Genomic DNA, 26,223 nt, shown 5'->3' with positions numbered 1-26,223 from the left:
CAGCCGCCAGACTCACTTGCTCAGATGGATCTCTTTCGCCTACTTCCTTTGTGGATGAAGTCCTTCAGCTAGTCCCAACAGCAATTTTTTTTCATGGCAGAACTAGCGCCATCAGCCTCTTGATTGTTTTTTGTTTCCAGGTTCGTGGGATCCATATCTGATTTTTTTATTGTTGTTTGTTGTTTCTAGCAACTAATTATTTTTTATTTCTCGTAGGGTTGCATGGCTATGTCGACGGGCTATCACTCACTTTTTGCTATGAAGCGAAAGATTTTACCGCTGCTGGCTCTCCTACGACTTATGTGGCATCTCCTTCAGCCTCTTGACTATTTACACCACCGGGATTCGTTACGCCTTCTGGTACCCAGAACATAAGGAACTCTTAGGATTGTTTGATCTGTTTTATATCCCTATCCCCCATAGGTCTGTCTACCGAGGACTACAGCTGCAGTTATTGCATTTCCATGATACCGATTTGAGGGCTGGTACGAACTATAGTCCGAATTATCAAGGGAACTTAGGACATTACTCCCAACGCTGGTGTCGCTTTATTTTGTTTATCCAGGCCTTTTCTTTGTCTGTTGGGGGTCATAAAAAGCCCCTATATGCAAAAAAACAAAAACGAAGCAACTGATGTAATGTACTATAACAACCCCAAAGTTAATGGACTATCAGGTTCCTCCATTCAAAAATGCACACTCGCTGAAATATGTTGCCATGGTGGGTGAATGAAATCGAAAGAGAAAGTTAAGTAGGTCAAAGTCACTACACGGCGTCCTTAGACAATATCAGCTCCAGCTGGAAGTAAGATCCAGTTTATGTGTGTGAAGAGAAAAGAGAAAACGAAAGTTGGTGTGGACGAAAGTTTTGCATCCGGTATAACAACGGTGCTAAACCTGTGCCCATCGTTTAAAGATGAAGCGATGCTGCAACGTAAGAATCAATTATAATTAACGCATCCATTTCTGAGATTCTAGCTTTAAAATCAAACTTTTTCTTCTTTTTGCAATTATTCACAAGAGATTCGAACAATCTTACATCACCGTAAGTGGAACTCTGTTAGTGAGTGGCCTTGGTCATATCCTCCAAACAACACCAAAATTTCTTACGGATCGAGTACAGCCTCACTCAAGCTTGATCTTCTTGTTTCGTGGAAGTTATTCCGGATTCCTTCCGTGCCTTCACTGGATTTGGCAGAATGGTGGATTAAGTACCCCAAATGTGTTTGTACGTTTTTGACGTCATTCGTTATTATTCTAACGTCTGTCAACTAAATTTTTTTTTTTTTTTTGCTCGCAGGATTTGGTTTGTAGCCAGATTGGTATCATGTACCTGATTTGTGGCTTAGCTTTATTCTTCTATGTCACCTAAAGTGTACCCGAGGTTTTGGTTCCCAGGTGAGGATACTTGTGTCTTTTGATTATATTTATGTCGTACTGCTACTTCGACATTCCTTGAAATCAACAGGTTCCGTTGACTTCATTGGTAGTTCACACCGGGTGAGTTGCGAATTCAGTCCAGCTTACATTGCTGCGCGAAATCGTTGATTAAATCGTTTTGTGTGCAAAAATTCTCGTATGTTACCTTTTGTTCTTTTGCAGGTGGTGGCATAATAAATTTTCTGGCTTTCTATCACTGGCAGACCGTCAGCAGAAGTATTTTGCCGATGTGCGATCCCATCACGGATGCTTTGGGTTTAATCAAATGGCAATTTCGTCTTCGTCGGTCTTCAACGTCACTGGCGAAAACGTTCCCCGTGGTGCCGTATTTTAGTGGTCAGATTTATAGCAGATTATTGGACGCGAGAATATCCTGTTATGTGGGCAGGCTATGTGATTAGTCCGGGATGCAATGGCTCAAACGTCGATTACACGTCGATTCGGTTTGTAAATTTGTTGCATTGTCATGATATGTACTTTCATTTTTATTTCACCATTCTTGATCATCGTCGCAGGACTTATAAGGTAATATCTATTGTTCACAAATTCGGTTCATTTTAAAAAGTAATAAAATCATATTTAAATAAATTACAAAGTCCTGTTTCTGTTGCCTCCCTTACAGTTAGTTGAGACAACACTTCGGAAGAAGTGTCAACGAAAAATTACAAACTTCATTTCTTTAAATAGAGCAGTAAAACATCCTACGTTGCACGTTCTCCAAAATGCGGAAATCTCATTTGTGTCCAGGAGTTCAGGTCTGCTGCAGGCTCAAAGCCGTCTTGTGGAGAAACCAACTGCTTCATGTTAAAAAAATGAAGTTTTCATAAATATAATTAAAGATTTTCCCTTTTCTTCCTAGCAGAGGGTACCTATTCATTTTTTCTTTTCAAATTTTTTCTAGTCCTAGTTCTATCTGGTTTATTTTTATTTAGCTATTGTTTGTGAATGGTTTGTTGTTCATCCCCTTGTAGCAGCAAATTTCTGGCAGCAAACGAAATTCTTCGGCTAAAAGAGACGAGCAACTTACAAAAAAAAAAATAAAATAAAAATAAAGTAGATATAACTGGAGCTAGAAAAAAATATTGGGAAATGAAAAGATGAATAGGGTACCCACTGCTTGGAAGAAAAGGGGGAAACTAAATTATAGTTATGAAAACTTAATTTTTAACGTGAAGAAGATGGTTTCTCCATAAGACGCTGCAGCCCAACTTGACACAACCAAATGAGATTTGCATTTATGGAAAACAGCGCAACGCAGGATGTTTACTGCTCTATAGCCCTTCCACTTTTGTGTTAGCGCACCAACTTCATTTATGGTTTTTAACATGTAAATGAAAAACTATGAGACCAATAGAAAAATAAACCTGATTTCCGTGATTTTCATTCAATTCTGAATCTAAATCATGTATTTTAAGCCAAATTTGAAATTTGGCCAAAAATGAAAAAGTGGGAAGGGTATAGCCTTTTCCACTTTTGTCAAAATCGGCCAAAAATGACATCTCTGGAAATTCTCCAAAAATCAGACGGCATAATCGAAATTGAACGCTGATTTCGATTTAGTGATTGGTTTTCTCTTTAGACTAGCCGTTTAAAAAATTAACGAAAACAGTTCTGTTAGCGCACCAACTTCATTTATGGTTTTTAACATGTAAATGAAAAACTATAAGACCAATAGAAAAATAAACCTGATTTCCGTGATTTTCATTCAATTCTGAATCTAAATCATGTATTTTAATCCCAATTTGAAATTTGGCCAAAAATGAAAAAGTGGGAAGGGTATAGCCTTTCCACTTTTGTCAAAATCGGCCAAAAATGACATCTCTTGAAATTCTCCAAAATCAGACGGCATAATCGAAATTGAACGCTGATTTCGATTTAGTGATTGGTTTTCTCTTTAGACTAGCCGTTTAAAAATTAACGAAAACAGTTCTGTTAGCGCACCAACTTCATTTATGGTTTTTAACATGTAAATGAAAAACTATAAGACCAATAGAAAAATAAACCTGATTTCCGTGATTTTCATTCAATTCTGAATCTAAATCATGTATTTTAAGCCAAATTTGAAATTTGGCCAAAAATGAAAAAGTGGGAAGGGTATAGCCTTTCCACTTTTGTCAAAATCGGCCAAAAATGACATCTCTTGAAATTCTCCAAAATCAGACGGCATAATCGAAATTGAACGCTGATTTCGATTTAGTCATTGGTTTTCTCTTTAGACTAGCCGTTTAAAAAATTAACGAAAACAGTTCTGTTAGCGCACCAACTTCATTTATGGTTTTTAACATGTAAATGAAAAACTATAAGACCAATAGAAAAATAAACCTGATTTCCGTGATTTTCATTCAATTCTGAATCTAAATCATGTATTTTAAGCCAATTTGAAATTTGGCCAAAAATGAAAAAAGTGGGAAGGGTATAGCCTTTCCACTTTTGTCAAAATCGGCCAAAAATGACATCTCTTGAAATTCTCCAAAAATCAGACGGCATAATCGAAATTGAACGCTGATTTCGATTTAGTGATTGGTTTTCTCTTTAGACTAGCCGTTTAAAAAATTAACGAAAACAGTTCTGTTAGCGCACCAACTTCATTTATGGTTTTAACATTTAAATGAAAAACTATAAGACCAATAGAAAAATAAACCTGATTTCCGTGATTTTCATTCAATTCTGAATCTAAATCATGTATTTTAAGCCAAATTTGAAATTTGGCCAAAAAGGAAAAAGTGGGAAGGGTATAGCCTTTCCACTTTTGTCAAAATCGGCCAAAAATGACATCTCTTGAAATTCTCCAAAAATCAGACGGCATAATCGAAATTGAACGCTGATTTCGATTTAGTGATTGGTTTTCTCTTTAGACTAGCCGTTTAAAAAAATTAACGAAAACAGTTCTGTTAGCGCACCAACTTCATTTATGGTTTTTAACATGTAAATGAAAACTATAAGACCAATAGAAAAATAAACCTGATTTCCGTGATTTTCATTCAATTCTGAATCTAAATCATGTATTTTAATACAATTTGAAATTTGGCCAAAAATGAAAAAAGTGGGAAGGGTATAGCCTTTCCACTTTTGTCAAAATCCGGCCAAAAATGACATCTCTTGAAATTCTCCAAAATCAGACGGTATAATCGAAATTGAACGCTGATTTCGATTTAGTGATTGGTTTTCTCTTTAGACTAGCCGTTTAAAAATTAACGAAAACAGTTCTGTTAGCGCACCAACTTCATTTATGGTTTTAACATGTAAAATGAAAACTATAAGACCAATAGAAAAATAAACCTGATTTCCGTGATTTTCATTCAAATTCTGAATCTAAATCATGTATTTTAAGCCAAATTTGAAATTTGGCCAAAAATGAAAAAAGTGGGAAGGGTATAGCCTTTCCACTTTTGTCAAAATCGGCCAAAAATGACATCTCTTGAAATTCTCCAAAAATCAGACGGTATAATCGAAATTGAACGCTGATTTCGATTTAGTGATTGGTTTTCTCTTTAGACTAGCCGTTTAAAAAATTAACGAAAACAGTTCTGTTAGCGCACCAACTTCATTTATGGTTTTTAACATGTTAAATGAAAAACTATAAGACCAATAGAAAAATAAACCTGATTTCCGTGATTTTCATTCAATTCTGAATCTAAATCATGTATTTTAAACAAATTTGAAATTTGGGCCAAAAAAAAAGTGGGAAAGGTATAGCCTTTCCACCTTTTTGTCAAAATCCAAAAAAAATGACATCTCTTGAAATTCTCCAAAAATCAGACGGTATAATCGAAATTGAACGCTGATTTCGATTTAGTGATTGGTTTTCTCTTTAGACTAGCCGTTTAAAAAATTAACGAAAACAGTTCTGTTAGCGCACCAACTTCATTTATGGTTTTTAACATGTAAATGAAAAACTATAAGACCAATAGAAAAATAAACCTGATTTCCGTGATTTTCATTCAATTCTGAATCTAAATCATGTATTTTAAGCCAAATTTGAAATTTGGCCAAAAATGAAAAAGTGGGAAGGGTTTGGCCCTCCCCCTTTTTTCAAAAAACGGCCAAAAATGACATCTCTTGAAATTCTCCAAAAAGACGGTATAATCGAAATTGAACGCTGATTTCGATTTAGTGATTGGTTTTCTCTTTAGACTAGCCGTTTAAAAAATTAACGAAAACAGTTCTGTTAGCGCACCAACTTCATTTATGGTTTTAACATGTAAATGAAAAAACTATAAGACCAATAGAAAAATAAACCTGATTTCCGTGATTTTCATTCAATTCTGAATCTAAATCATGTATTTTAAGCCAAATTTGAAATTTGGCCAAAAATGAAAAAGTGGGAAGGGTATAGCCTTTCCACTTTTGTCAAAATCGGCCAAAAATGACATCTCTTGAAATTCTCCAAAAATCAGACGGTATAATCGAAATTGAACGCTGATTTCGATTTAGTGATTGGTTTTCTCTTTAGACTAGCCGTTTAAAAATTAACGAAAACAGTTCTGTTAGCGCACCAACTTCATTTATGGTTTTTAACATTTAAATGAAAAACTATAAGACCAATAGAAAAATAAACCTGATTTCCGTGATTTTCATTCAATTCTGAATCTAAATCATGTATTTTAAGGCAAATTTGAAATTTGGCCAAAAATGAAAAAGTGGGAAGGGTATAGCCTTTCCACTTTTGTCAAAATCGGCCAAAAATGACATCTCTTGAAATTCTCCAAAAATCAGACGGTATAATCGAAATTGAACGCTGATTTCGATTTAGTGATTGGTTTTCTCTTTAGACTAGCCGTTTAAAAAATTAACGAAAACAGTTCTGTTAGCGCACCAACTTCATTTATGGTTTTTAACATGTAAATGAAAAACTATAAGACCAATAGAAAAATAAACCTGATTTCCAGTGATTTTCATTCAATTCTGAATCTAAATCATGTATTTTAAGCCAAATTTGAAATTTGGCCAAAAATGAAAAAGTGGGAAGGGTATAGCCTTTCCACTTTTGTCAAAATCGGCCAAAAATGACATCTCTTGAAATTCTCCAAAAATCAGACGGTATAATCGAAATTGAACGCTGATTTCGATTTAGTGATTGGTTTTCTCTTTAGACTAGCCGTTTAAAAAATTAACGAAAACAGTTCTGTTAGCGCACCAACTTCATTTATGGTTTTTAACATGTAAATGAAAAACTATAAGACCAATAGAAAAATAAACCTGATTTCCGTGATTTTCATTCAATTCTGAATCTAAATCATGTATTTTAAGCCAAATTTGAAATTTGGCCAAAAATGAAAAAGTGGGAAGGGTATAGCCTTTCCACTTTTGTCAAAATCGGCAAAAATGACATCTCTTGAAATTCTCCAAAAATCAGACGGTATAATCGAAATTGAACGCTGATTTCGATTTAGTGATTAGTTTTCTCTTTAGACTAGCCGTTTAAAAAATTAACGAAAACAGTTCTGTTAGCGCACCAACTTCATTTATGGTTTTTAACATGTAAATGAAAAACTATAAGACCAATAGAAAAATAAACCTGATTTCCGTGATTTTCATTCAATTCTGAATCTAAATCATGTATTTTAAGCCAAATTTGAAATTTGGCCAAAAATGAAAAAGTGGGAAGGGTATAGCCTTTCCACTTTTGTCAAAATCGGCCAAAAATGACATCTCTTGAAATTCTCCAAAAATCAGACGGTATAATCGAAATTGAACGCTGATTTCGATTTAGTGATTGGTTTTCTCTTTAGACTAGCCGTTTAAAAAATTAACGAAAACAGTTCTGTTAGCGCACCAACTTCATTTATGGTTTTTAACATGTAAATGAAAAACTATAAGACCAATAGAAAAATAAACCTGATTTCCGTGATTTTCATTCAATTCTGAATCTAAATCATGTATTTTAAGCCAAATTTGAAATTTGGCCAAAAATGAAAAAGTGGGAAGGGTATAGCCTTTCCACTTTTGTCAAAATCGGCCAAAAATGACATCTCTTGAAATTCTCCAAAATCAGACGGTATAATCGAAATTGAACGCTGATTTCGATTTAGTGATTGGTTTTCTCTTTAGACTAGCCGTTTAAAAAATTAACGAAAACAGTTCTGTTAGCGCACCAACTTCATTTATGGTTTTTAACATGTAAATGAAAAACTATAAGACCAATAGAAAAATAAACCTGATTTCCGTGATTTTCATTCAATTCTGAATCTAAATCATGTATTTTAAGCCAAATTTGAAATTTGGCCAAAAATGAAAAAGTGGGAAGGGTATAGCCTTTCCACTTTTGTCAAAATCGGCCAAAAATGACATCTCTTGAAATTCTCCAAAAATCAGACGGTATAATCGAAATTGAACGCTGATTTCGATTTAGTGATTGGTTTTCTCTTTAGACTAGCCGTTTAAAAATTAACGAAAACAGTTCTGTTAGCGCACCAACTTCATTTATGGTTTTTAACATGTAAATGAAAAACTATAAGACCAATAGAAAAATAAACCTGATTTCCGTGATTTTCATTCAATTCTGAATCTAAATCATGTATTTTAAGGCTAATTTGAAATTTGGCCAAAAATGAAAAAGTGGGAAGGGTATAGCCTTTCCACTTTTGTCAAAATCGGCCAAAAATGACATCTCTTGAAATTCTCCAAAAATCAGACGGTATAATCGAAATTGAACGCTGATTTCGATTTAGTGATTGGTTTTCTCTTTAGACTAGCCGTTTAAAAAATTAACGAAAACAGTTCTGTTAGCGCACCAACTTCATTTATGGTTTTTAACATGTAAATGAAAAACTATAAGACCAATAGAAAAATAAACCTGATTTCCGTGATTTTCATTCAATTCTGAATCTAAATCATGTATTTTAAGCCAATTTGAAATTTGGCCAAAAATGAAAAAGTGGGAAGGTAAAGCCTTTCCACTTTTGTCAAAATCGGCCAAAAATGACATCTCTTGAAATTCTCCAAAAATCAGACGGTATAATCGAAATTGAACGCTGATTTCGATTTAGTGATTGGTTTTCTCTTTAGACTAGCCGTTTAAAAAATTAACGAAAACAGTTCTGTTAGCGCACCACTTCATTTATGGTTTTTAACAGAAAATGAAAAACTATAAGACCAATAGAAAAATAAACCTGATTTCCGTGATTTTCATTCAATTCTGAATTAAAATTTATATTATAAATAATTTTAAATTTTTTCAAAAAAAAAAAAGTGGGAAAGGTATAGCCTTTCCACTTTTGTCAAAATCGGCCAAAAATGACATCTCTTGAAATTTTCCCAAAAATCAGACGGTATAATCGAAATTGAACGCTGATTTCGATTTAGTGATTGGTTTTCTCTTTAGACTAGCCGTTTAAAAAATTAACGAAAACAGTTCTGTTAGCGCACCAACTTCATTTATGGTTTTTAACATGTAAATGAAAAACTATAAGACCAATAGAAAAATAAACCTGATTTCCGTGATTTTCATTCAATTCTGAATCTAAATCATGTATTTTAAGCCAAATTTGAAATTTGGCCAAAAATGAAAAAGTGGGAAGGGTATAGCCTTTCCACTTTTGTCAAAATCGGCCAAAAATGACATCTCTTGAAATTCTCCAAAATCAGACGGTATAATCGAAATTGAACGCTGATTTCGATTTAGTGATTGGTTTTCTCTTTAGACTAGCCGTTTAAAAAATTAACGAAAACAGTTCTGTTAGCGCACCAACTTCATTTATGGTTTTTAACATGTAAATGAAAAACTATAAGACCAATAGAAAAATAAACCTGATTTCCGTGATTTTCATTCAATTCTGAATCTAAATCATGTATTTTAAGCCAAATTTGAAATTTGGCCAAAAATGAAAAAAGTGGGAAGGGTATAGCCTTTCCACTTTTGTCAAAATCGGCCAAAAATGACATCTCTTGAAATTCTCCAAAAATCAGACGGTATAATCGAAATTGAACGCTGATTTCGATTTAGTGATTGGTTTTCTCTTTAGACTAGCCGTTTAAAAAATTAACGAAAACAGTTCTGTTAGCGCACCAACTTCATTTATGGTTTTTAACATGTAAATGAAAACTATAAGACCAATAGAAAAATAAACCTGATTTCAGTGATTTTCATTCAAATTCTGAATCTAAATCATGTATTTTAAGCCAAATTTGAAATTTGGCCAAAAATGAAAAAGTGGGAAGGGTATAGCCTTTCCACTTTTGTCAAAATCGGCCAAAAATGACATCTCTTGAAATTCTCCAAAAATCAGACGGTATAATCGAAATTGAACGCTGATTTCGATTTAGTGATTGGTTTTCTCTTTAGACTAGCCGTTTAAAAAATTAACGAAAACAGTTCTGTTAGCGCACCAACTTCATTTATGGTTTTTAACATGTAAATGAAAAACTATAAGACCAATAGAAAAATAAACCTGATTTCAGTGATTTTCATTCAATTCTGAATCTAAATCATGTATTTTAAAAGCAATTTGAAATTTGGCCAAAAATGAAAAAGTGGGAAGGGTATAGCCTTTCCACTTTTGTCAAAATCGGCCAAAAATGACATCTCTTGAAATTCTCCAAAAATCAGACGGTATAATCGAAATTGAACGCTGATTTCGATTTAGTGATTGGTTTTCTCTTTAGACTAGCCGTTTAAAAAATTAACGAAAACAGTTCTGTTAGCGCACCAACTTCATTTATGGTTTTTAACATGTAAATGAAAAACTATAAGACCAATAGAAAAATAAACCTGATTTCAGTGATTTTCATTCAATTCTGAATCTAAATCATGTATTTTAAGCCAAATTTGAAATTTGGCCAAAAATGAAAAAGTGGGAAGGGTATAGCCTTTCCACTTTTGTCAAAATCGGCCAAAAATGACATCTCTTGAAATTCTCCAAAAATCAGACGGTATAATCGAAATTGAACGCTGATTTCGATTTAGTGATTGGTTTTCTCTTTAGACTAGCCGTTTAAAAAATTAACGAAAACAGTTCTGTTAGCGCACCAACTTCATTTATGGTTTTTAACATGTAAATGAAAAACTATAAGACCAATAGAAAAATAAACCTGATTTCAGTGATTTTCATTCAATTCTGAATCTAAATCATGTATTTTAAGCCAAATTTGAAATTTGGCCAAAAATGAAAAAGTGGGAAGGGTATAGCCTTTCCACTTTTGTCAAAATCGGCCAAAAATGACATCTCTTGAAATTCTCCAAAAATCAGACGGTATAATCGAAATTGAACGCTGATTTCGATTTAGTGATTGGTTTTCTCTTTAGACTAGCCGTTTAAAAAATTAACGAAAACAGTTCTGTTAGCGCACCAACTTCATTTATGGTTTTTAACATGTAAATGAAAAACTATAAGACCAATAGAAAAATAAACCTGATTTCCGTGATTTTCATTCAATTCTGAATCTAAATCATGTATTTTAAGCCAAATTTGAAATTTGGCAAAAAAAAAAAAAGGGGAAGGGTATAGCCTTTCCACTTTTGTCAAAATCGGCCAAAAATGACATCTCTTGAAATTCTCCAAAAATCAGACGGTATAATCGAAATTGAACGCTGATTTCGATTTAGTGATTAGTGTTTTCTTTAGACTAGCCGTTTAAAAAATTAACGAAAACAGTTCTGTTAGCGCACCAACTTCATTTATGGTTTTTAACATTTAAATGAAAAACTATAAGACCAATAGAAAAATAAACCTGATTTCCGTGATTTTCATTCAATTCTGAATCTAAATCATGTATTTTAAGCCAAATTTGAAATTTGGCCAAAAATGAAAAAAGTGGGAAGGGTATAGCCTTTCCACTTTTGTCAAAATCGGCCAAAAATGACATCTCTTGAAATTCTCCAAAATCAGACGGTATAATCGAAATTGAACGCTGATTTCGATTTAGTGATTGGTTTTCTCTTTAGACTAGCCGTTTAAAAAATTAACGAAAACAGTTCTGTTAGCGCACCAACTTCATTTATGGTTTTTAACATGTAAATGAAAAACTATAAGACCAATAGAAAAATAAACCTGATTTCCGTGATTTTCATTCAATTCTGAATCTAAATCATGTATTTTAAGCCAAATTTGAAATTTGGCCAAAAATGAAAAAGTGGGAAGGGTATAGCCTTTCCACTTTTGTCAAAATCGGCCAAAAATGACATCTCTTGAAATTCTCCAAAAATCAGACGGTATAATCGAAATTGAACGCTGATTTCGATTTAGTGATTGGTTTTCTCTTTAGACTAGCCGTTTAAAAAATTAACGAAAACAGTTCTGTTAGCGCACCAACTTCATTTATGGTTTTAACATGTAAATGAAAAACTATAAGACCAATAGAAAAATAAACCTGATTTCCGTGATTTTCATTCAATTCTGAATCTAAATCATGTATTTTAAGCCAAATTTGAAATTTGGCCAAAAATGAAAAAGTGGGAAGGGTATAGCCTTTCCACTTTTGTCAAAATCGGCCAAAAATGACATCTCTTGAAATTCTCCAAAAATCAGACGGTATAATCGAAATTGAACGCTGATTTCGATTTAGTGATTGGTTTTCTCTTTAGACTAGCCGTTTAAAAAATTAACGAAAACAGTTCTGTTAGCGCACCAACTTCATTTATGGTTTTTAACATGTAAATGAAAAACTATAAGACCAATAGAAAAATAAACCTGATTTCCGTGATTTTCATTCAATTCTGAATCTAAATCATGTATTTTAAGCCAATTTGAAATTTGGCCACCAAAATGAAAAAAGTGGGAAGGGTATAGCCTTTCCACTTTTGTCAAAATCGGCCAAAAATGACATCTCTTGAAATTCTCCAAAAAATCAGACGGTATAATCGAAATTGAACGCTGATTTCGATTTAGTGATTGGTTTTCTCTTTAGACTAGCCGTTTAAAAATTAACGAAAACAGTTCTGTTAGCGCACCAACTTCATTTATGGTTTTTAACATGTAAATGAAAAACTATAAGACCAATAGAAAAATAAACCTGATTTCAGTGATTTTCATTCAATTCTGAATCTAAATCATGTTTTTTAAAAAATTTGAAATTTGGCCAAAAATGAAAAAGTGGGAAGGCTTCTTTGTAAACTTTCCCACTTTTGTCAAAATCGGCCAAAAATGACATCTCTTGAAATTCTCCAAAAATCAGACGGTATAATCGAAATTGAACGCTGATTTCGATTTAGTGATTGGTTTTCTCTATTAGACTAGCCGTTTAAAAAATTAACGAAAACAGTTCTGTTAGCGCACCAACTTCATTTATGGTTTTTAACATGTAAATGAAAAACTATAAGACCAATAGAAAAATAAACCTGATTTCCGTGATTTTCATTCAATTCTGAATCTAAATCATGTATTTTAAGCCAAATTTGAAATTTGGCCAAAAATGAAAAAGTGGGAAGGGTATAGCCTTTCCACTTTTGTCAAAATCGGCCAAAAATGACATCTCTTGAAATTCTCCAAAAATCAGACGGTATAATCGAAATTGAACGCTGATTTCGATTTAGTGATTGGTTTTCTCTTTAGACTAGCCGTTTAAAAAATTAACGAAAACAGTTCTGTTAGCGCACCAACTTCATTTATGGTTTTTAACATGTAAATGAAAAACTATAAGACCAATAGAAAAATAAACCTGATTTCAGTGATTTTCATTCAATTCTGAATCTAAATCATGTATTTTAAGCCAAATTTGAAATTTGGCCAAAAATGAAAAAGTGGGAAGGGTATAGCCTTTCCACTTTTGTCAAAATCGGCCAAAAATGACATCTCTTGAAATTCTCCAAAAATCAGACGGTATAATCGAAATTGAACGCTGATTTCGATTTAGTGATTGGTTTTCTCTTTAGACTAGCCGTTTAAAAAATTAACGAAAACAGTTCTGTTAGCGCACCAACTTCATTTATGGTTTTTAACATGTAAATGAAAAACTATAAGACCAATAGAAAAATAAACCTGATTTCAGTGATTTTCATTCAATTCTGAATCTAAATCATGTATTTTAAGCCAAATTTGAAATTTGGCCAAAAATGAAAAAGTGGGAAGGGTATAGCCTTTCCACTTTTGTCAAAATCGGCCAAAAATGACATCTCTTGAAATTCTCCAAAAATCAGACGGTATAATCGAAATTGAACGCTGATTTCGATTTAGTGATTGGTTTTCTCTTTAGACTAGCCGTTTAAAAAATTAACGAAAACAGTTCTGTTAGCGCACCAACTTCATTTATGGTTTTTAACATGTAAATGAAAAACTATAAGACCAATAGAAAAATAAACCTGATTTCAGTGATTTTCATTCAATTCTGAATCTAAATCATGTATTTTAAGCCAAATTTGAAATTTGGCCAAAAATGAAAAAGTGGGAAGGGTATAGCCTTTCCACTTTTGTCAAAATCGGCCAAAAATGACATCTCTTGAAATTCTCCAAAAATCAGACGGTATAATCGAAATTGAACGCTGATTTCGATTTAGTGATTGGTTTTCTCTTTAGACTAGCCGTTTAAAAAATTAACGAAAACAGTTCTGTTAGCGCACCAACTTCATTTATGGTTTTTAACATGTAAATGAAAAACTATAAGACCAATAGAAAAATAAACCTGATTTCAGTGATTTTCATTCAATTCTGAATCTAAATCATGTATTTTAAGCCAAATTTGAAATTTGGCCAAAAAAAAAGTGGGAAGGGTATAGCCTTTCCACTTTTGTCAAAATCGGCAAAAAATGACATCTCTTGAAATTCTCCAAAATCAGACGGTATAATCGAAATTGAACGCTGATTTCGATTTAGTGATTGGTTTTCTCTTTAGACTAGCCGTTTAAAAAATTAACGAAAACAGTTCTGTTAGCGCACCAACTTCATTTATGGTTTTTAACATGTAAATGAAAAACTATAAGACCAATAGAAAAATAAACCTGATTTCAGTGATTTTCATTCAATTCTGAATCTAAATCATGTATTTTGCACAATTTGAAATTTGGCCAAAAATGAAAAAGTGGGAAAGGTATAGCCTTTCCACTTTTGTCAAAATCGGCCAAAAATGACATCTCTTGAAATTCTCCAAAAATCAGACGGTATAATCGAAATTGAACGCTGATTTCGATTTAGTGATTGGTTTTCTCTTTAGACTAGCCGTTTAAAAAATTAACGAAAACAGTTCTGTTAGCGCACCAACTTCATTTATGGTTTTAACATGTAAATGAAAAACTATAAGACCAATAGAAAAATAAACCTGATTTCAGTGATTTTCATTCAATTCTGAATCTAAATCATGTATTTTAAGTAAATTTGAAATTTGGCCAAAAAAAAAAAAAGTGGAAAGGTATAGCCTTTCCACTTTTGTCAAAATCGGCCAAAAATGACATCTCTTGAAATTCTCCAAAAATCAGACGGTATAATCGAAATTGAACCTGATCTATTTCGATTTAGTGATTGGTTTTCTCTTTAGACTAGCCGTTTAAAAATTAACGAAAACAGTTCTGTTAGCGCACCAACTTCATTTATGGTTTTTAACATGTAAATGAAAAACTATAAGACTAATAGAAAAATAAACCTGATTTCAGTGATTTTCATTCAAATTCTGAATCTAAATCATGTATTTTAAGCCAATTTGAAATTTGGCCAAAAATGAAAAAGGGGAAGGGTATAGCCTTTCCACTTTTGTCAAAATCGGCCAAAAATGACATCTCTTGAAATTCTCCAAAATCAGACGGTATAATCGAAATTGATCGCTGATTTCGATTTAGTGATTGGTTTTCTCTTTAGACTAGCCGTTTAAAAAATTAACGAAAACAGTTCTGTTAGCGCACGAACTTCATTTATGGTTTTTAACATGTAAATGAAAAACTATAAGACCAATAGAAAAATAAACCTGATTTCCGTGATTTTCATTCAATTCTGAATCTAAATCATGTATTTTAAGCCAAATTTGAAATTTGGCCAAAAATGAAAAAGTGGGAAGGGTATAGCCTTTCCACTTTTGTCAAAATCGGCCAAAAATGACATCTCTTGAAATTCTCCAAAAATCAGACGGAATAATCGAAATTGAACGCTGATTGTGATTTAGTGATTGGTTTTCTCTTTAGACTAGCCGTTAAAAAAATTAACGAAAACAGTTCTGTTAGCGCACCAACTTCATTTATGGTTTTTAACATGTAAATGAAAAACTATAAGACCAATAGAAAAATAAACCTGATTTCCGTGATTTTCATTCAATTCTGAATCTAAATCATGTATTTTAAGCCAGAATTTGAAATTTGGCCAAAAATGAAAAAGTGGGAAGGGTATAGCCTTTCCACTTTTGTCAAAATCGGCCAAAAATGACATCTCTTGAAATTCTCCAAAAATCAGACGGCATAATCGAAATTGAACGCTGATTTCGATTTAGTCATTGGTTTTCTCTTTGACAGTGAGGTAAAACATAGTTAGAGAAGAAAACAATATTTTAAAAGTGAAATGGTTGGTTTTCCCATAAAACGCTGTAGACAGCGTACCACAGATTGGACACAAATTTGATTTTCGCATTTGCGGAGAATGCGCAACGTAGGATTTCCAACTGATCCATAAAGGAAAAAAGTATTTTGTATTTGTATTTGTATTTGTATTTGATTTTATTTGGTATTTGAGGTTTTGGGAGAAAAAATGTATTTTGAAGGACGAGTATTTTAAAATATAGTATTTGTATTTTTTAAATACTCGTTTTTTTCAAATACGATACACTGTTAATTTGTCGGGCTTATTTAAAATCCTGGCCGAACTTCATTTCCACTAGATGGCGTTGGAGATTATCAGCCCCTAGTGTCTAAACTCTAAAGTAAAATCATGGTAAAATCGAACTAACTTGTGTTTTTTTGTCATGTGATTGTTGTTTACTCTGTTGGAACGTTGAAAACGTGTATTTCAGTTACCCTCGTCTCAACAGTATTATTATTTTTAATGGTTATTTTAACCTCTACCCCTATGCACTACTTTGTTGCCTACACGAAATGTCAGCTGTTGCAGTTGGGTTTAGAATAAGGTAATGTTAACATACTTTTGGAAAACCAGGTCTTGTGTTGTATCATTCTGGGTAAAGTCATTGTTACAAGCAGAACTATGCATGATATGTGGTGAAAATTGATGGTTTTTACATTTTCAATCAACAGCCAGGTTTCAGGATAATTAAGCACATACTACTTTTACATATACAACGTATTAATGTAATTTTGCTTCAGTTCTCTAGATATTTTTGGGTATATATGTTCCTGAATTAGTTCCAGCAGTTCCAGTTTGAAGTTGTGAATGTTTTATGGGCTTATCTAATTCCTACCTTTAAATAGAAATGAATTGATTTGTAAATTATAATCATTGGGTGTGTTCTGTTGTGAACTCTACTCTATACATGCCATTACTTATTGCATAATTTTATTACTTTGTGAATCAATTGTAACTTATTTTTAATTAAAATGCAGATCTTCATGCAGCCTTCTGTTGATGTTCATTCAAAAATTCACATGGAAAGTACTAATTTCTCAATGAAACTAGGTATTCAAAGCTTGTAACTAAACATTTATTTTTATTGAAATAAACCTCAGAAATTCTTACAAGATGTGCTATTGACTGCCAATATTCTACTTCAGTTGGATCTCCAATTTACTGAGAAACTTTCTCTTCGAATTATGGTTAATAAAGAATTTATTTAATGTAAGTTTTATTGTTTTGTTCAAGGACGTTTTGCATTGATATTATTTTGATGTGTACCGCTCTAGAATTAGTAGTATTAGAATATCAATGTAGTTATCGCAATAAAAAATTACCAATTCTTGTTTGAACTTGCTTTTTTTCTAAATTGGAAAACGAGATGGCGCTGCTGCTCCTTTATACTTGTTATGTGATCAAGCTCTATGTGACTAGTGAAAACCGTATCCCAATATTTGTTAATTATATTACATTCCTATTTAAAGTTCGATCAAATCAAATGGTTTGTTATCTACTATCAAGTGTTTTTCAAGTGAAGCATATCAATGGATTATTTTGTGTGTAACAGGTAATTTTGTTATGCCTGCTGCCAAATCCAAAAACTCTTAGCAACTTGTCACTTAGAGATTCCATCATGCTTTTCTATTGCTCATTAGGAGGTATTGTACTTAAATTTTGACAATAAGAATCCAATTTGCATGATTCTGCTTTGATGAAGTAGCTCGTTAAACTAAAATCGAAAAGGATGCTGACTTGCAATCTTCTTGTCATTTCCACTGAGCCGGTCAAGTGGCATGATTTAGTTTTGAGGGTTGAGGTATTAGACTCATATTATGGCATTCAGTGTCAAAGTTTGCATGCTTCTGTGTTTACTTCTAGCTCGTAAACTGAAAGTGCAAAGGATGCTGGCTCTGAAGGAAGATCATTCTTGACCCACTCATCTTGTGTAAGTTCCAATGTGAAAAATGCATCATATTCTTCTCTGTATTGCCAATGATTATCAACAACCAGATCAGCAGTCTTCTTTTATTTCTACTCTGATGGCCAACACACATAGATGTGAACCTCAGAACTACTACTCCTTGGTATTTCAAGTTTCTTTCTTCTCTAGTATTGCTTGTTAAAATTTCAATATGTTATCGTAGGACTGCCAACCCAACGTGTCTAAAAAAATTGCCGGCCCTACAATTTTGACAACAGGCGTATGTAAAAAAAGCCCCTTCTTCACCTCGCCCGTCATCGCTTTGCCCGTCACCGAATCGCCCGTCATCGCTTTGCCCGTCATCGCTTTGCCCGTCGTCGAATCGCCCGTCATCGCTTTGCCCGTCGCCGAATCGCCCGTCATCGCTTTGCCCGTCGCCGAATCGCCCGTCATCACTCTGCCCGTCGCCCCATCTTCCCCTCGCCCGGTCACCCCGTCGTCGCATCGTGGTCGCCCGGTCGCCCCGTCTTCGCCTCGTGGTCGCCCCGTCATCGTGGTATCATTGTTTTATGTAATGTGTGTGTGTGTTAAGTGTAGTGCTAATTAACCCGTTGGCTGCCACCCACTTTGATCCCCTTTTTTTAGCTTGTTAGGGTCCGGCAGCGCTGTTCTGCCCAATGGTCTATATGCCATGGGTGGGACAGTTGCACAAGCCGTGTGGCTCAAAGTCGATCGTCGAGGCAATGCACCATTAGGAACTCCCCCTTGTCGATGCGGTGATGGTTGCCTGGGGTGTGCATTCCCGTAATGGCTTCCATCATCGTGTCAGCCCGGACTTGTCTTCGGACAAGTCCCCCTTGGTCGCGATCTTTCTGATGGCGATGTAGCTAGCGTAGTATGTAGTGGCGTGGCAGCCAACGGGTTAGTTGTATTTGTGTATGTATGTATTGTATATTATGTTGTATTGTATTATGCTGTAAACCAAGTGGTGGAATTGTGGGTGGATGGAGGGACAATAAAAGCTTTTTACATCTACTTCACTTTTGTATTTATTTGTAAGGATGTAACTTATTAATGTTTTGGGGGTTTGAACCCTAGACTTTAAGCATGCCACTCCAATGCTGTACCATTCAGCTAACTGTGATGTGTTTGTTTGCACTTATCTTTTGTTAAAAACCTTGTATGTAGTGCATGAATGAAAATGAAAATTATAGATTTGATTACTTTTAATAGGTTTTTACTTCTTGCACGCTTTTGACATCAGAAATTTTATCAATTTCCATATTTAACTGCACGGGGTTTTGAACCCAGATCATTCGGCATACCAATTCGGTATTCTACCATTGAGCTATGACTGGTGTACTTGGAAAATTCAACTTTTTAATGTTTGTGGGCAGGAGTGTAGATAGCCTATTTAATTTGATTCCTACAATCGTTGCAAGGAGTTTTATTGAAACGAAAGATAGCATTAATTATAGTGTAACTTAAACAGGAATCGAACCCGAGACTTTTGATTTTCCAAGCCGATGCTCAACCATTGAGCCATGAGATAGAATTATTTGTTGACTGTACAATCATGTCATCTAGTTGCAGTAAATAGATATATGATACAATGCTAGTGTAATAAATTTTCATTTCAACTTATTTTTTATTTAAATCTATAATTTACTCAAAAACGAAAAAGTGGGAAGGCTTCTTACGTCTTACGTGTATCGTACCACTTCTACGATAAATCCCGTTTTTTATATTGAGTCGTGGTCGCAAATTTTTTAAATATTTCGTCACAAAATGTTGTGTCATGCTCAAGCTTTTAGCTAGGAAACAAGGCAGGTTTAACTTTCGAATACATATTAAATTAACACTTATCCGCATGGGGAGTGACAAAAAATTAACCACACAGTTTGAATATTATATTGAGGTACTTAAATCAAGTACGTAAAAAATTCAATACTTTTCCATGGGTATTCCCTTCGTTCTGAAAATGAATGTATCTGCTTCTGCTGTTACCACTCAAACTGTTCCTTGATTCAAACCGAAGAAATTCTGTTGAACAATAAAATGCACGCACTGGAGAATGATATTACGTTCGTGCAGAATTTCACCTTGCAACAGCTGTAAAAATTTTAATCTTGGTAAGATCTAATGTTTCAGGCTAATAAATTTTAAAATTACAACCTTTTGCAGGAGTGTCAGCCTCTTTGGGTGAACAAGCTCTTTAACAGCTGGTACAGTTACAGCACTTTTTGTGTTTTTCCCTTCTTCCTACGCTTAATGGGTTTCGGGGACGTTCCCTGGGGCAATTCATAGCAGGCTTTTCAGCATCTTTTATAATTAATTTCGCTTTTTTAGCATCTAGAACATGGGAGAAATAGTAGATAAGCACATATGAATAAGAAGTTAGCTGAGTTTTAGCTTCACCTGCGATGTTGTCTTCGGAATCAGAGGCATAGCTTATCAAATTGGCCAACGCATTACTAGCAGGTAGTACTCCGGAGTAAATTTTTTCCTTATTCTCCATTACTATTTCACCATCGAGGTTCTGTTTAATGTTTACTAAAACCATAAATTTTATATAAGCACATCATAAAGGTAAATTGTGTTATAAACCCTGTTGAGGTAAAATTCAATAAAACCTATACTTGATTCTGGTGTCTTTGTACTGTTGAATGGTTTCGTTTCATTTGGTATTGAAACATTTTGTGAAAATTCAGGTTCGGATTGCTGATGTGGCATGTTGTTACTTTTTTTTTCTGTTTTATCATTATCCTTCCTGTTCTGATTTCTTCTTGCATCCCATCCTCTTCCCCTATCTCCTTTCTCTTGCTGTTTTCTATTTTTGGCTGCAAAATTTATTTAAAAATGAAACTAAAAAGCATTGCATTGACACTTCATACCAAATTTTTTTTTTTGTTCATACAGAAGTTCTCCTCTTTCTAATCTTTCTTTCTGCTCAGCTTGTCTACGTGCAACATTGGTTGTAGAGGGAAATCGGCTACAAGATAGAGTTAATAGCAATAAAATTTAAATGGAATGATTATTATAAAATAATACTTTCGTCTTTCTTCTCTCCATTTTTGTATTTCCTCTGGGGTGTTTAGCCTCATTATTTGTTCAGCAAGGCCTGTCTCATGTTGCATTTGTATATGCTTCTCCACAATTTTAGGATGGGCCACAAATGTGCATCCATTTATTCCACAGGGAATGTGCTCAGATATGTGAATGTTTAAAAGTTCATGAGATCTAAATGAACGATCACAACGATCACACGAGAAAGGTTGAAATTGTGAGCTTTGAAAGTTGCCTTTTTGGAGGTCAAACGTCTTTTGTTTCGTATCATTTTGATACATCTTTGTCACACTATCACCACTATACTGAGGTTGAGGTGCGTGTGGCAATCCTGGGCCAGGATTTAAATTTGTATTTTGGGGTGAATAAACAGGTGTAAAACTTGGTTTAGGAAGTGTGCCACAGGCAAAAGGATTAGGTAATGCCATTTGAAATCACAAAGAGCTCACACCGTTTGGGAACATCTAAAGTTTTCTTAACAAGTAAATTTAAAGACTTTTGAGCAAACGTATTTTAGTAAGAATAAAGTCTCGAAAACCACGTCCACATGTGCTCCAGCTCTTTAAATCCTGAAAAACAAATGAAATTGTAGTCTGCTAATAAATGTGCTTCGGCAACGTTGCCACATCATTGGGTATATCATTCATTAATCATTATTAATTTATTATCAGAGTCATAGAGGGAGTTGGCTATTAATAAATTTATACTCTGTTATTATGTTGAAGGGGGGGGGGAATTTCCGGGCCCCTATGACTCTGGTAATTGTAACTTGTAAGTTGTAACTTTTAACTTGTAAATATCTCCGCATGGTGCAGATCAATCGGACGAAGTAAGCCCGAGCAGAATCCTAGATTATCTATGACTCTGGTCACAGAGTCATAGATTACGAGTACTCAAACCAGAGTCATGGAACCCATGACTGGTTTCCAATTTCCATGACTCTGCTCAAACGCCTGTAAATAAGCCACGCTCAACATCGCTTTTCGTGAAGTCGATTTTTATGGCTTTTTCTGGCTTGCTCCCCTCGAAAGTGCTGCACCATGCGGAAGTAAGGCCCAACGTCACTTCTTACAAACCAGATTTTTTTTATCTCGCTCCCTCCCAAGGTTCTGCACCAGGCGGAGTTCTGATTGCAGTAACAAGAAAGATAGAGTTTTTGAATACTTGCACCAAGCGGATGTCTAGAGCGATGGCATTTTTGCATTTGTAGTGCATGAGATCTCCGTATGGTGCAGCATTTTCGGAGGGAGCGAGCCCGAAAAAGCCAAAAAATCTGGTTTGCGAAAAGTGACGTGGGGCGTGGCTTATGTAAATAAGCCACGCAAGTAATAGGTGTTTAATATGGATTGCTTGAACCATCTATGCTGAAAATGGAATGAAAAATGAAACATATAGAAATCTGTTACTAGATGGTGGAAGAATTGCTATTTAAGTGAAAAAGAAGGTTTTTCTTTCGCATAGACGGGCGTCCAACGGAATCAATGCAAATTCGGATCCATGCCGACGCTTAAATGGTTTCCTGATGGTTCCTCAGATGTTTTCCTTTCTAGCATTCTTAGATGCTCTATTTACACTGGCTTCCGTCACTCTGCGATTTGGAGTAGTTCCAGTTTTCCGTCAAATCAACTATTATGACCCATTTTTACAAGAATAACTTTGTTACCTTGCTACACGAGGTCATATGAGTATCAAAATTGCCAACAGCTTGCGGTAAGCGCTCGCAACTCTATTATAGAGGCACTATTCTCACGATGAAAATAAACAAGCCTCAAGTTGTGTATGTTAATTTTTAAGTATATCGATTTCCATAAGAAGACGACGTTATATGGTTCTAGAAAGCATTAAAAAAAACAAGCTACTAGTTTTTGGGATGAAATCGAATGCCGTAGCAGTTCGGCTCAAACAAGACAAATCATTCGCAGCGTTCGAAAACAAAACAAGGATTCTCCGGGAAAAAATAGTTTTAGAGTTTCTGTTCTGTCTTGTTTTTGGTCCGGTGTTAAAAATAGTCTAATACAGCGGTGGTAATTAAATGTACCGATTTTGGTGAAATACTTGGCTAGTCGAAGGCTCATTTCGGAGCCAAATACCAGCGTTGTATTCCAGTTTTTTCTAATAAAAAACAAATCAAGATCCCCTGAAATACAGTTTTAAATTCTTGAAGCATTCGGTACACTATGCGAATATAATCACAGATATATAAAAAGGTTACAATATGGAAAGAACCAAGATTGAGAGAAACCGACCGTACACGTTGAACCCCATTGTTTACCTATCTTTCGCCCGGGTCTTATGCCAAAGGATTTAATTGAATGCAGGCATATTTTCAGAAATGTGCAGGAACGGTTATAAGCGCCTCCTCGGCAGTACGTGTGAGACTACAATTCTACAAATGAATAAAAAATTATACGTATATATTTTCCGAATGTAAGAACTAGATTGCGACTGCACCTCAGGTTTGGCCCTGTGCGTTTCAACGCATTCGATGCTTAGTGGGATGAGTTCCAAATGGCAGCCGCCACCACCGCACGGTTAAACGACAGTTGCATCACTGTGTGCAACGGCGTATGGATGTAGGGCAGTTCTTTTTCATCTTTGTTGAGCAACGCTGCCAGCAAGCAACGCAGAACTGCCTGGTGTGCGATCACCATAACATTGTCCTCGACCTTCAGACGATCCAGAACTGGTTGGACGCGAAGTAGTAGGTCCAAATATGATTCACCTTCTGGATAACGGTAATGAAATTTGTCGTCATCACGAGCAGCAAATTCGATTGGATAGCGCTCGGCGATTTCCTCATAAGTGAGTCCGTCACAGACGCCAGTGTCTAACTCGTTCAGTGCCTCCATGTGCTCTTGAGGTGCCTTGATGTTTTTGGCCGTTTGAATTGTGCGTTTCAGACAAGATGTCCACAATTTGAATCCCGGAATAGACCCCAAAGTGCTATTGACGTACTCAGCCAAGCAATCAGCGTACTGGCGGCCACGGGAGGAAAGATCCGCATCACCTCCAACTTTCCCCAGAACGTTATATTCACTCTCACCATGCTGAAAATAATGAACAATAAAAAATAATAATTGCACATGAATTCTTCCCATTTCATTATTTTTTTCAAAGCACAAATTTAATAATTACTCGACTAAAGTAGAGTGTGCGATTTCTGTTTTTTGCTTGAATAACGACTGATGAAAATGTATCAAATGGATCAGCCATTAGTTGGGTTTTGCGCAATCGGTAACTTCGACAACGAGGCAAGGTATGGCTACTGGCCTTAGGGAAATCTCGGCAAGTCGTAAGAGATTGTGCGTCGCTGTATGAGATACCCATGAGGAACACATCCTGGCCATTAGAAGCCACTAGTCTTCTGCACAAATCCTTCTTAGAGTCTCCGGACAAGTCAGAAAGCGTTAAGAACTGTAGGTGAAAGAATGATTAGATCGTTAATAACAAATCGGAAACTCAAATCACGGAAAAACTCACAGAAACTTTTTTTCCATCCAGCAAAATGCAGTCATCTGTTTGTGTGGAAAGTTCTGATAGAGACGATGACTGACCAACAGCCAGCCTAAGGGAATGATTCATCCGTGGAGAACAATCTAGAGGAGGTCGATCCTTACTCCGTTGGGTACGAGACACGCTCAAAGCCTTCGAATTTGATTCGACCACGCCTACGAAAAAGACACAAATAAAACGGCGAAAGATTAGTTTCAAATCCCAATAGGTTGTTCCCCTCGGCGGCGAAATGTTCTTGACAGAAACTGTTTCCATTCGTGCTTTTTCTCATTATTGCAAAGTTTGCATTTCAAGCAAGGGGTGGATAAAGGTATTCTCTGAAACACACATATGGCTTGAAAGTTCCAAACATAATTCAATTAACTTTTCCAAGGTTAAAATTTAGGAGCCATACATTTAAAAAATAAAGTAATTAAGAAAACAAACATAAAAATGCCGGATTTAAAAAGAGAAAAAAAGGGGAACAAAACAAACAAACGTTACTACGACTTACTATATCCAGCAACGCTTTTGAGCCACTCGAGGATGGGTGAAAGTCTTTCCGTCAAAACGACAAGCATTGTGCAGGGTTAAAGTTGAAGCAATACGAAACACTGTTTTCACAAAATGCTGTAGTAACTAAAAAAAAATTGAAATAAAAAATTTTTTGAATTAACAAACAAAAAATCTTATCTATCGTCAGTGATCCAATCACACCTGATAACTTCTGCAAAACCAAGGACATACTTGGAGCATTCAGTAATTTTAAAAAGAGTTGTTTAGAAAATCAAAAGATAACTATAAGAAAGTCCCTCTCGTGTGGGTGTTTTTATCAGAGACGCTCGAGAGGCACTCGCGACTTTCCTGACTACAGACTTGAGGTCGAGTGAAGGGGAAGCATATACGTAGATAGGGGGACGCAGTGTACCAAACACGTGCGCAGCGTAGCGCGCAGCCTTGCGGCCACTCGTGGCTGAATCGATGTCAACAAAGTGGGAGAATAAACCAGTGCAATGAAAGAACAATGATGAATATTGGAAGGAAGAAAGAAAGAATTGGTAAAAAAAAAAGGTATAGAATGAAAAACTTCTCTGACATATGTTTTCAGAGATGTACTTGTATCACAAATGTCTAAGGAAAGCACAACAAATTCTAAGGAGATTCATCAGTTCGTCATCGATAGCTTTTTTATACTCTGGCGAGTTGATCACGTACAACTATACATATAAATAAATGTTGGCCAAATGCCAAGATATGACATGTTTTTAGCTGGTGGGAATATCACGTAGACCGCTTTTGAAAAGTAATGGCAACTCAAGACCTCACCTGTTATTATTCCCCCGGCTACTAGATTTTCGGTATGAAGTGAGGTTACGACTTGGATCTTGTTTGACTGATCAAACAGGACTGGAGCCAAGACTTTGGGTGATTGGTTGTTTATATGTTAAGCTGAGCAGTGAGCACGTCTTCCTGCGTGGTTTTATTTTTTTATTTTTGTGTCATGCCTGAGTTTTCTAGTAAACAAGTTTCAGGATGGGGCGGGGTCCTGATGAATAGTGAGAGGAGGAGTGATGTGGAAAGTTTCGGTTCCAGTGGCCACAGGGTGTTACGTTATCTTTGCGGAAATTTACCAAAAAAGCTGGTTAGATATCGTTTGTGTGGTGTTTGTACATAAAAACATTCGTTGTTATTGGCAAACAATTCTAAACACACACAATTTTTTAATATTCTGTTTTACAGGCCTTCATGAACTTCACCGTTCTGAAGTTCTGGTTTCATGAACGTTATAGTATTTCAAGGTCCTCAAGACGTCCGTATATGCAAGGCCACTTTGACTGAAACACAAAACTATATTTTAGTATTCCTTGAATAAGCCTCGATAAAGGCCATT

At 35.0% G+C, this 26,223-nt stretch overlaps 2 protein-coding genes, 2 long non-coding RNA genes and 1 pseudogene across 5 annotated transcripts; 3 read left to right on the top strand and 2 right to left on the bottom strand.

Moving 5' to 3' along the window:
- Positions 1–915: 915 nt before the first annotated feature.
- LOC123475925 lies at positions 916–1,788 on the top strand (annotated as a pseudogene).
- Positions 1,789–16,183: 14,395 nt separating this feature from the next.
- On the top strand, positions 16,184–17,205 carry LOC123476002. The gene is made up of 2 exons (XR_006651576.1): positions 16,184–16,918; positions 16,982–17,205. It is a non-coding gene; the product is annotated as an uncharacterized LOC123476002 (long non-coding RNA).
- A 43-nt stretch (positions 17,206–17,248) lies between these two features.
- On the top strand, positions 17,249–18,809 carry LOC116930905. 2 transcript variants are annotated; one of them, XR_004398611.2, is made up of 6 exons: positions 17,249–17,354; positions 17,421–17,511; positions 17,574–17,669; positions 17,732–17,798; positions 17,864–17,937; positions 17,998–18,809. It is a non-coding gene; the product is annotated as an uncharacterized LOC116930905 (long non-coding RNA). The 2 variants fall into 2 exon arrangements; XR_004398616.2 differs by having other exon boundaries at positions 17,571–17,669.
- An 860-nt stretch (positions 18,810–19,669) lies between these two features.
- On the bottom strand, positions 19,670–21,511 carry LOC123476001 (nuclear fragile X mental retardation-interacting protein 1-like). The gene is given in 7 exon segments (XM_045179321.1): positions 19,670–19,886; positions 19,950–20,028; positions 20,030–20,126; positions 20,193–20,327; positions 20,408–20,614; positions 20,669–20,766; positions 20,826–21,511. Coding segments are annotated over 7 exon segments (1,161 nt in total). The 5' UTR covers positions 21,269–21,511; the 3' UTR covers positions 19,670–19,784.
- A 1,389-nt stretch (positions 21,512–22,900) lies between these two features.
- LOC123476000 (6-phosphofructo-2-kinase/fructose-2,6-bisphosphatase-like) lies at positions 22,901–25,234 on the bottom strand. The gene is given in 7 exon segments (XM_045179320.1): positions 22,901–23,226; positions 23,292–23,363; positions 23,366–23,887; positions 23,976–24,254; positions 24,321–24,508; positions 24,847–24,971; positions 25,050–25,234. Coding segments are annotated over 6 exon segments (1,188 nt in total). The 5' UTR covers positions 24,914–24,971; positions 25,050–25,234; the 3' UTR covers positions 22,901–23,166.
- Positions 25,235–26,223: the final 989 nt, after the last annotated feature.

Source organism: Daphnia magna, linkage group LG9, assembly GCF_020631705.1.
Source record: "Daphnia magna isolate NIES linkage group LG9, ASM2063170v1.1, whole genome shotgun sequence".
NCBI classification, from domain to species: Eukaryota; Metazoa; Arthropoda; class Branchiopoda; order Diplostraca; family Daphniidae; genus Daphnia; species Daphnia magna.
This window is presented reverse-complemented; position numbering and strand designations above follow the sequence as displayed.